Genomic DNA, 12,052 nt, shown 5'->3' with positions numbered 1-12,052 from the left:
ACAGTGCGCAAGATGCAGCGCAGGAGCTGAGGAGGAGAGGTTTCTCCGTGGAGATACCAGACCGCAACGCTTCGGAGCTGTACCCGGAGATGGAGCGTCTCCACCAGACCAAGACATGGCAGCGCGTCGGAGAGAGTAGTGCAGGTGGGGACGAGACCGCGAGCAGAGTAAGGAAGAGGCTACAAGAGTATGAGCGGATCCCTCCCGGGACTAACTGATTCATATTATATATTCACTGTATATATTTGTCACGACTTCATTTGGATTATATAAATGCTATCAGATGCTGTTGGACTACTAGGATGCGTGAGACTGCGTGTTTCACCTCTAGTGAGGGGCCCTTCAGGAGGAGGCTCTCCCCTCTACCTGCCAACGGGGACTTAGGGTGGCGAGGAATCACCCTACCTTGGAAGTCTACGTTTTTCTTTTTACGTTCTACGTTCACTACATGTGGGCCAGATGTTCAGGTCTGTGTAGTTTTCAGTTGTCTGGAGTTTTGTGAATGCAAAGGATTGGGTAATTTAAATGCCGTACAATAATATAAAAGTGGTGTCACTTAATGTAAATGGGATGAATAATCCAGTTAAAAGGAGCAAGGTCCTGGCTAAATTGAAAAAAGAAAAGGCCCAAGTACTATTTTTACAAGAAACTCATCTGCCTCAACAGGAGCATGAAAAATTAAAACGCTTTGGTTTTAAAAATACGTTCTATAGTTCTTACAAACCTAGCCAGAAGAGGGGAGTGGCTATCCTTATTTCAAATGCAGTTCAATTTGAACTCCATAAAGAAGTTAGGGACAAAGAGGGACGATATATATTAGTGAAAGGAAAGCTTGAAAATGCAGTGGTGACATTGGTCAATGTATATGCCCCCCCCAGAGAGTAACAAATCTATTTTTAAAAATCTGTTTGACGTCATTGCATTAGAGACTGAGGGTATTTTGATATGTGGAGGGGATTTTAATGTGGTCCTGAATCATACCATAGACACTACAAGTCACAAAAATAGCAAGAAGCACCTGACCAAGTTTGTTAATGCGTCAGTGCAGGAAATGGGACTAATTGATATTTGGAGGGAACTTCACCCCCTAGAACGGGATTATACACACTATTCAGTGCCCCATTCTGTGTACTCCAGAATTGACTACTTTTTAATAAATACGGGTGAAAGTCACAGGATCACAGAGAGTAAAATCGGGGTGGCAGATGTTTCGGATCATAATATGATTAGCTTGTCAATAAATCTGAACAGTAGACAAAAGAATACAGTGTGGAGGCTCAATGTGGGTGTTTTGAATGATAAGGCGACCGTGGAACAGTTAAGGGAAGAGATACAAATATATATAGAGGAGAATGATAATGGGGATGTGGACCCTGGGATACTGTGGGATGCTTTGAAGGCTGTTCTCCGTGGAAAGCTGATCGCCCTAACAGCATCACAAAAAAAGGCCCGGCTAGCCACATACAAATACAAAATAGAAAAATTGAGAGAAATGGAGACAAAACATAAGAGTACAGGGGATCAATCGGCATTACAACAAATTAAGGAAACAAGGGGGGAGATAAATGAGATCCTTAGAGGAGAAATAGAAAAAAAGGCAAGGTTTTTAAAGCAGTCTTATTATGAATCAGGCTCAAAAGCAGCTAGACTCCTGGCTAGACGCCTGCGCAAACAGCAAGCCTCTAATACAATTCATAGAACAAGGGACCCCCAAACTAACCAACTACTATATGAGCCAGATGAGATAGAAAGAATATTTGAAGAATACTATAAGACACTCTACTCTAATCCACCATTAGCTGATGAAAGCACAATAAGAAACTTTCTTAACTCTCTTGATCTGCCATCTATAGGTGAGATACAGAATGACACCATTACGTCGCAATTTACAGTTGAAGAGTTGGAAGCTGCAATCAGTAGGCTAAAGACCAGTAAATCACCGGGCAGCGATGGGTTCCCACCAGAGTTCTATAAAACTTTCACGAAGGAGCTAACACCTCTGCTTCTGTCTTGTTTTAATTGGACTCTTAAAGAAGGCAGGGCTCCCCCATCTTGGAGGGAAGCAATTATTTCCATTTTGCCTAAGGAAGGCAAAGACAAAGACCACTGTAAAAATTATAGGCCAATTTCTCTTTTAAATGTGGACTACAAGCTGTTTACCTCAATTATCTGTAAAAGATTTGAGACTTTTATGCAAGATCTTATTCATGAAGATCAAACTGGTTTCATTAGAGGACGCCAAACACAAGACAATATCAGAAGGACTCTCCATATCGTAGACAATGCGCATAAAAAGGGCACGAGTATGGTTCTGGTTAGTCTGGACGCAGAAAAAAGCGTTTGACAGTGTCAGTTGGTCTTTTTTATATGAAGTACTAAGGAGGTTTGGTTTAAATGAAAATGCAATTCGGTGTATTAAGACTATTTATCACGAACCTACGGCTAGGATCAAAGTAAATGGGAGTTTGTCCAATAGGATTCAGCTGGAGAGAGGCTCTAGACAGGGTTGCTGTCTCTCTCCTACTCTCTTTGCTTTATTTGTTGAACCATTGGCGCAAGCAATAAGGCAGAGTGAAGACCTGCAGGGTGTCAATATAGGGGGGGAAGATCATATCATTGGGCTTTTTGCGGATGATGTTATAGTTTTCCTTGAGCAACCAGATGTATGTTTCCCAAACCTGATGAACCTACTCGACACATATGGTTACTATTCAGGGTATAAAGTGAACGTAACAAAAACTCAAATTCTCTCATTCAATTATTCCCCATCCCAACAAATTAGACATGCATATAACCTAAAATGGAATTCCAAAACAATGACTTATCTTGGTGTAATTATAACCAAAACATTTTCCAACCTGTTTGAAGCCAATTATAACAAAATTGATGACAATATCCGAAAGGATGTAGAAAGGTGGTCCACCCTCCCTTTAGACTTCAGTGCCAGAATACAAACGGTTAAAATGAATATCCTACCTAGGCTGCTGTATTTTTTTCAGTCTCTTCCAATTGATGTTCCCCAAAAAAAATTCATAACCTGGGACAGGATGATTTCTAGATTTGTTTGGAATAGTAAAAAACCAAGAATACGATTTACGACACTTCAGTTGCCTAAAAGTAAGGGGGGAATGGCTTTACCAAATCTTAGGGAATACTTCTATGCAGCCCAACTCAGACCTTTGGCCTACTGGTGTAGACCAGATTATGAGTCTGGATGGAAAGCCATGGAAAGGGAGGTACAGGGTCACCACATTCAGGCCTTGGTAGGAGATAGGAATTTGGTGAAGGCTCTGAGAGGTGAAATTAATACGATAGTTGCGTTTACACTAGAGGTCTGGAATGTTGTAGTAGCAAAATACAAATTAAAGAGAGGGATACGCACGCTGAGGTGGTTTGCATACGATTCCAATTTTAAACCAGGTGTGTACGATCCAGCATTCAAAGAATGGGTGCAAAAGGGCATAACAGCAATGTGTACGGTTTCAGAAAAGGGTGAATTGATGGGTTTTCAGGAATTACAGGCAAAATATGGTATTACAGACAGGGATTATTTTAGATACATGCAGCTAAGACACTATTTTGTAAAAGAGATAAAGCTGAATGCAGATGAATCTGTAGATACTGTAACTGGGGTGATTGTGGATGCGTATCAGCAGAAGGGGTCCCGGATAATTTCTGCTTTCTACCAGGCTTTGGGGGGAAACAGGGGGGAATCGACTATCTACATAAAAGCAAAATGGGAAGTAGAGTTACAAATTAAAATTTCAGAGGAAGAATGGTTTCAAATGTTCGAGACGCAATTTACATCCACAAACTCATTAGTATGGAGGGAATTCTGCTGGAAGAACCTGACTCGCTTTTTCATAACACCCAAAATAAAGAGCAGGCAACTTGGTGTACAGCAACAGTGTTGGAGGTTGTGTGGCAACATGGAGGCTAACCACTCACACATTTTCTGGAACTGTACAAAGATAAGGTCATATTGGGAGAAGGTTAATGCAGTTGTCAAAATTATTTTGGGTTATGGAATCCCAAATACCTGCCCGGTGATGTATCTTGGGAACATTAAGGATGTTGTGATGGGAGGCGATCTATATTTGATTAAGGTTTTACTTGCAGCGAGTAAGAAAGCTATAACTAGGAATTGGCTTAATGTGAACGCTCCGACTCAGGAGCAGTGGCTGGAAATTGTTCAAGATATTTTCGTCATGGAAAAGCTGACATATGTTTTGAGAATCCAAGAGAATGCATTCAATAGGAAATGGGAAAAGTGGAATATTTACATGGTTGACACCAATGAGTAAGTGAATGACTAATTCAATCCTGTACGGTATGTGTGAATATTGAAGGTCTTCAGACAACTAGTATTTATTGTGCTTTATTTTACAACTGATTTGTGTGTATTATGTTTTCTTGTTCTGTTATTATTGTTGTGAAAACTCAATAAAAGCATAAGTGTAAAAAAAGAAAGTCAAGGTAAACTTGCGGTTAACTTGCGGTCTGCTATGCGTGTCACGCTCGCACACACAAGTAAATATATATGCACGTTCATTCTCACAACGCGTCAGACACAAGATGCGCGTACATGATGATGTACATTAATTTATCAGAATCAGAATTTTTTTTTTTTTTTTTTTTTTAATAATTTTTTTTTCTTTTTATAATGGGACACAGGGTTCGGTCCGGATTGATTTGCAGTTCGGTCCGGATCCGGACCTTGGTCCGGAGTTTGAGAAGCCCTGGTATATAGAGTTTAGTTAAAATAGAAGTTTGTTGATAATACCATGCTGATGATAAAGCTTCTATTTTTTGGCCTGCAGTGGAGCCGGACCCTCCAGTTGGCCTGAACTGGACTCTGCTAAATGTGAGTGTGACTGGCACTAGCTTTGACATCATGCTGAGCTGGGATCCTCCTCAGTCCGCCGACGTGAAGATGGGATGGATGACGCTGCAGTACGAGGTCGAGTACCGCAACGCCATCTCTGACCAGTGGGAAATGGTGGGTGTTATATTTTAGTGTGTGAATTACAACAAAAAATGTACAACCTATGTACATTTGATTTGAAATATCCGACTATAGACTGATTGATCTACTTTTTTACAGGTCGACCTTGTGAAGAGCACACGTCGCTCCATTTTTGGGCTTCAAACCAACGCCAATCATGAGATCCGTGTTCGGTGTAAAATGCTGGCTGGGAAACTGTTTGGGGAGTTCAGCGAGTCTGTCATCGTACACGTACCATCTAAAGGTTAACACTCACTGCATTCAGGCTGAGAATAATTGCTTTTATATAAGTTTTTCTACATTTTAGCTGTGAGGCTGCAGCTGAACGTCCTTGTCACCCTGAATAAACCTTTCAGTATTCCGGCTAAGAGTTTATCTAACAGCTACACCTTTTCTACTGAGCTTCAGAATCATTAAATAAAAAATAGTTTGTTGATGTTATGTAGTTATCCTTGTGATCACCCACACACTGTGACCAACATTTACCTGAAGCAATGCAGAAACACAAGCAAAAAAAAAAACAAGCAGAACAGCAATCAGCTCAATGTGTCCCTTTTTTTTTTTTAAAGACATCGATAAGACATGTCCATATCCCGAAAGAAAATTCAAGTTAATCCACTTTAATTAATATATTTAAGATGTCCCTTAATTTGTTTTACCTAAACCAAGATGTCCACCATAGATTGTATTTATTTTTAGATAAAAACAGTGCTCCGTTACCAGAATTATATCAGTTTAGCGTGTTAGCCTACCAACATTTGTAGACTTGCGGTCGATGGAAAATGCTGGCCGATTTGCAGATGTTTGGTCATAAATCAAAGTATTTGGGCTGCCAAAAAGATAACTGAACTCATGAATTCTGAATTACATCATGAGACATTTCAGTGGTGGACTTACTGAGTGACCAACCATGCAGCTAGCATAGCTTAAAGGTCCCATGTCATGCTTTTCCGGTTATTACCCGCAACGTCCCGCCAACACGGCACCCAGACCCCACGCAGCATTCTCATCTGTTTGTCATTGCTGGTGTCATTTTCTGGTTGCTAACAAACGCCATTGTAACACATAAACACACATCAGAGCACAGTAGGCTCATAGGGAGGGGGGGGGGGGGGGGGGGGGGCAGGAGCTCCAACAAGCCGTTTAGGACAGAGAGTGAATACACATACTATACAGAGATGCTGTATGAGAAAACCATTGTGATTTTGGAACATTGAACAATGTAAATCTATTCTAGTAGACCTCAACAATGGAATTATGATCAGTAGAAATGGCCATGACATGGGACCTTAGGGTTAGGGTTAGGGTTACAAAAAGTAGTACAGTAATTATGTAATGATTTTCAGGAATACTTGGGATTTTTTGTGTGGGATTGTATAATTTACCTATCAACAGTCGGTGCCACTTTACAATAAGCCTACCCTTATAAAGGATTCATAAAGGGTTTATAATTAGGTTATGAATAAGGTTGTAAACACTTTATTAATCATTAAGAACCATTTAGAAACCAGTTCTTTCATACATCAACAAAGGCTCACTATTTGGCAAGATGAATAAGCCTTATGGCGCATTTCCACTACACGGCCTCGCTCGGTATGGCTAGGCCTCGTTAGGACTGGCTCACTTTATGGCGCATTTCCATTACAGTTTAGGAACTGGGGTAGTATCTATAGTAACGCAGTGTAGGCGGAGCCGTGACCTCATCTTCAATGAGAACCCCAGAAAAACAACACAGCCGTTAGCTGTTAGCACTCAGAGCTCACAGCTCCTCATATCTGTTCAGAAACTAGACAAAAGTTAAACAAGTACAAACCACAGACTGCCTGTGTCATGGCGAATACAGTCGCTGCTTTATTTATGTCTGTATAGGCCGTTGTTGTGAGTGTGGACGGTCGGAGCATATACTGCGTTAGCTTAGCCGATCTCCATTTAGAAAACACGCATTTTAAAAGGTTTTTCGCCTGCCGTCTGTCTGCAGACTTGTCAAAGCATTAATTCATGGTTTTTACTAACCGGTATCAGTATGTTGTTACTTCGGCATCATTTTGAAACGTGTATTACAATGAAATCACGGTCAAATATGTCCATCTTGTTGTAGTTGTTGCCCCCTTGCCAGCGATTCTCTCTCTAGTTTAGCATACTCAACCCGACTCAGCCTCGTTGTCTCTGGCCCTAGACCCACGATTTTATGAGGCCAGAAAAACTGTGAATTAGGACCCACCGGCCGGTACTAGGCCAAGTGGAAACGCAACCAAAAACAGGCCACTGACGTCACAGCCCTCTTAAACCATGCTCCGCGCTGTAGTGGAAACGCGCCATCTCGCTAAGTAGCCAATATGGCTACTTAGCGAGAATCAACTCAGTGAGCAACAGATACCAAGGATGCTGGCTGATGAAGAAGACAAAGTAAGCTAGGTAGCCAATATAAGGCTTAGCAGTACAGATAAATGTGGGCTCACTATTTGGCAAGCAACCTCTGTACTTAGAACGTTTAGAATTCAGAACTTTTACTTATAGTGGAATATGTTAAGACAAAGGTCTGAGTACTTTTTCAACCTCTAATGCAGAACACATCTTATTATTATTTTATTACCAGATAACTATTTAATACAACCATACTTAATTCAATCCAGCTTTCCTTTAACTGGAGGAAGCCAGGTGTCTTCAGGTCTAATACAGGTTCTTATAAAGAAACCTCATAAAGTAAATGTGAGGACACTCTTTCATCTGTCTGGAGTCTGAATAAGCACCTGAGTCATTTCTTTGAAGCAGTTTCTGTCTCAAGGACTGAGCCATTACGCCAATAAGAGAACACATTGAACCAGCAAAGTTATGCAAGTCAGTTATATGATACTTTGATGATGTTTTATATTAATTGAACATTTCCTTTTCAGCGGTGTCTGGATTCCCAGTGCTGGCCTTGCTCATCTTCGGGGCCCTGTGTTTAGTCACCATCCTGATGTTGGTTATCATCTCCCAGCAAGAAAAGTAAGTATTGAGCAGTGTCAGGGTTTCTGTGTGGGAGCAGCACTCTGTGTGGGCTGTGGACCTTGATAGGCTCGCTATTCAAAAGTGTTGAACAGCGAGACATTCTGCTCTGCAATGTTCGTACTGATGTCTGAAGTCAAGTCTGTTTTTTCCTATTGCTTTCTTGTTATTTTGTTGTTGTTTACTAGGATCCCCTTTATTCGCTACCCCATGATCCCAAAATCCACACATACAACTTGAGAGCAATGATAATGATAATAACTTTAACAATAAACAGAAAATAAAAGAAATAAAACTGTGTTTCCAGTCGAAGGAGAGATCTCACTGACAGAACAAAAACAGACTTGATTTAATGAAACAAGATCTGCAGACAAAGTTTATACAAAGACATACAGCCACACACCAGAAAACTTTTTACAGATCATTCTATAATGAACAATTGATTTATGTACTCATTTTCAAATTTTCATTGCTTTTTCATGCAAGGGTACATTTTGAGAGTAAGGATCATCAACCAATATTCATATTTAGTTATTTATTTTACTTACTGAGCCTAACAGTGTCTTTATATTTCTCCTAAATTGCTTTAAAAAAAGGCCCTATTTGCATATGTATCGCATTGTTCTCTTAATCTGAGCCAAAATTGTTCATTTGTTTATGGTTGTTGCCATTATTTTCTTATTGATGTAGTATGACACAGAGATATTTTCATGTAAAAAATCTATAAAAACCTTTTAAATCTAACATGGCAACAGTTAAGCACTATATTTCAACCCGGCTTCATCCCATGTTCAAATGTTTGTTCTGCAAGTGTATATTTACTAAGTTTGTCTAATTGGTTTCTGACTTTTCTACAAAATTCACCAAAAGCAAGCATTTTCGCACATCTTAACATGTCATTTCAGAAAGCTTGATTCAAACTTAATTGGTTTAATATGAGTGAACAACAGGGGAACTTTCATGGTGATATCATGGTGTATCAGCTTGAGTGTCAACCCTTAAAACAAGCTCTTTTTAGTTGGAAAGGTAGCAAATTCCACTGTTGTAAAATGATTCTAGTTTCCCAATATTTAGGTGCAGGAACTACCAAATGATGACCTTGTTCTAACCATTTGGTAATATAACCGTGTCAGTAAAATATAAAATATTTTGGTGCAAGTATTTAGGGCCTGGTCAAATGTTGCAAAATAAGTCTAGTCTCAACTTTGAGCGGGGATAAAGCATCAGGCCTCGACACTCACCGGATGAACAGTGGAGAGCTGGAGGTGCATGTTGAAGCTTGTGCGAATATTCTTTTAGTCGCACTTGACTGAACTGCTGAAGAACATTTAAGATTAAACAAAGCCGAAGATTGCGAAACCTGTCTCACTGAGTGAGTTAGACATTTAGCTACTGTCTAATTTATATGACACAAATAGGTAAGCTGTTAATCCAGGATGACACACAACAACTTTACTTCATGGACAGAGTCCAGTTATGGCGTTTATTAAAGGGAAAGGCAATTTACTTCTCAATGCATGAGTCTAACTAAAGATAATGCCCTTTGTACACATATCAATGTCACAAATGGCTTATTTAATGTAAGGTATAAAGCTAGTTGTTACATGTGTCCTTTGTTTCTTCCTTCCCTAAGGTTGATGGTTATTCTTTTGCCTCCTGTTCCTGGACCCAAAATAAAAGGAGTTGACCCTGAACTACTCAAGGTATTCAAGGCCACATGTCTTTATTTGTCCTTATTGTCTTGCACTGTGTTTTAGTGAGATTTGTAACTTAAAATGCATAAGAGAAGCCATTTTCAGACCCAACTTTTATTTCTGACCTATGCAAAGGATCTTTGCACCTACATCACACTTCAACCTCAACTATTTTGGTTAGCTGAATAACTCACTCCATGGAAAATATTAACAACATTGCACTGTTTTCGATTTGGTCTCAGAAAATTAAACAAGATAGTTGGGTTGTCGGATGTGGGATTTTTTTTCACCCAAATTATTAGCGTTTGGCCTCTAAATACCTTACTTTACCATCTGAATTTGGTCTCTTATGTGTACCAACTCTTTTTTCTCTTCATCTCTCAGAAAGGGAAGCTTAGGGAGCTGAGATCCATCCTGGGTGGCTACCCTGATCTGAGGTCGGAGCTGTACAGCAAAGACCCCTGGGTGGAGTTCATCGATCTGGGCATGGAGGAGCAGAGCGACAGACTGACGGACCTGGACACAGACTGTCTCATGGAGCGCTCCTTGACCTCCAACTGCTCCCCCCTCTCCATCGGCTTCAGAGACGACGACTCGGGCCGGGCCAGCTGCTGCGATCCGGACCTCCCCTGCGAACCGGAGCCCTCTCCTTTCATTCCTCTAATCCCGAATCTTACCGAAAGCAGAGATTCAGAAGAGACAAGCTCGCACGTCCCAAACCCCAACGCCGGGGAGCATTGTTTTGCAGCGCCAGGTAGAGAAGCGTTGTACACCCAGGTGAGTGAAGTGAGGTCATCTGGCAAGGTGCTGCTGTCACCCGAGGACCAGACAGAGGTGGGAAAAAGCACGAGCAAAGACAGAGAGAAAGGAATCCTGTTGGAGAAAAAGAAAAAAAACGAAGAGTTGCAGTTCCTGGTGGTGAATCCAGATCATGGAGGCTACACCTCTGAGCTCAATGCTGGTAAAAGGAGCCCCAGGGTGTCCTCAGGAGACATGGGTGAACCCTGCCAGATAGCAGGGTACTCAAGTTTGACCCCGTCCCTGTCGCCTTACCACGAATCAGATACCACCACCGTGTGCCCTCTTCCCCCTGCTCCCGTCTACACCGTGGTGGAGTGCGTTAACAGGCAGAACAGCCTCTTACTCACCCCGAACTCGACACCTCCCCCCCAGCTCATAATCCCAAAAATCGTGCCGACACCAGGCGGCTATCTTACCCCTGAACTTTTGGGAAGCGTAACACCATAGATCACCTCTGACATGTTCAAAGTTTCATCTAAATCAATGGAAGGCAGAGATAAGCTTGGGAAACGATTTGCTCTCCCAAGAATATTGAATGTCAGGTGTCCTAAAATAGTCTGTGGGGGGCTTGTGCTCCTGTCCTGCCTTCACCTCTGACCTCGTGTTGCTTCCTCTGACGGGCTGTAACGGTTTAGTTGGAAGTTTGCTATGAGGGAGGAAGAGAACATAACAATATGCTTGACTGCAGGTGTGGAAATGGCAAAGGGAAACTCTATCCTTTATTTGCAGTTGTGTTTTGTCCTGTTGATAAATGTAAGTCTAATATTCACTCACAAAAAAATATCTGACTCTTTAATAGCTAATTGCTCCATTGTCTTCGCCAGATTTTTTTCAGTGTTTGATTTTGTTTGAACAGGCTAATGTGGATCTGCAGAGCAACCCATAGCTGCATTTTCAATTGTTTCAAGGGAAGCAACATATCTTCAGCAGATTACAATCGTAGATATTAACATGCTGTTAACATTGTGTATTGAAAAATTAATTACGCTACAAAACTGCTTGGGTAAGTTTAGGCAACATAGTCTTTTTGTTGGGTTAAAGAAAAGCATCATGGTTTGCCTTAAATTAAGTATTTTTTCTTGCGTTTTACATTACGAACGCCAATTTAATTATGTAAACGTCAACTTAAAGGTGGGGTAGGTAAGTTTGAGAAACCGGCTCGAGATACACTTTTTGTTATATTCCATGGAATGCTCTGAACATCCCGATAGCAATGAATATCTTAAGTGCTTTGACAAAAAATTAAGTGCTTTGACAAAAAATCCATACAAAGATTTCATCTGTGGAAGCCGTAGTACTGTAAAAAGCACGACCAATCATCTGAGCCGGCCCGGCTAAAATAACTGGATGGCCTACCTGCCTGTCAGCCTTCCATCTGTGCACAAACTTATCTCGTGCCCTCATTGGTCATGTGCGCGTTCGTGTGTGTTGGAGGAGGGGCTCTATAAGGAAGTGGCAGATTTTATCCGGCTGTGTATTCTCAAATTCTAGTGCACTCGAGCTGGTTTCTCCAAAATTACCTACCCCACCTTTAAGGTTTCACCAGGGACATGAACAGTGGTCT

At 41.1% G+C, this 12,052-nt stretch overlaps 1 protein-coding gene across 2 annotated transcripts in view; it reads left to right on the top strand.

Annotated features, from left to right (window-relative positions):
- Positions 1-11,720, top strand: part of ghrb (growth hormone receptor b) — a 34,658-nt gene extending 22,938 nt beyond the window's left edge. For both annotated transcript variants that reach the window (XM_034125844.1, XM_034125843.1), the window contains 5 exons: positions 4,821-4,999; positions 5,105-5,249; positions 7,900-7,993; positions 9,627-9,696; positions 10,072-11,720. In XM_034125844.1, the coding sequence (XP_033981735.1) occupies positions 4,821-4,999; positions 5,105-5,249; positions 7,900-7,993; positions 9,627-9,696; positions 10,072-10,935 (1,352 nt within the window). In that variant the 3' untranslated portion in view covers positions 10,936-11,720. The remainder of the gene's footprint in view (positions 1-4,820; positions 5,000-5,104; positions 5,250-7,899; positions 7,994-9,626; positions 9,697-10,071) is intronic.
- The last annotated feature ends 332 nt before the right edge of the window (positions 11,721-12,052 follow it).

This window comes from Trematomus bernacchii, unplaced genomic scaffold (genome assembly GCF_902827165.1).
Source record: "Trematomus bernacchii unplaced genomic scaffold, fTreBer1.1, whole genome shotgun sequence".
In the NCBI taxonomy this organism is placed as follows: Eukaryota; Metazoa; Chordata; class Actinopteri; order Perciformes; family Nototheniidae; genus Trematomus; species Trematomus bernacchii.
Note: the sequence above shows the minus strand (reverse complement) of the source record. Positions and strands in the feature narration are given on the sequence as shown.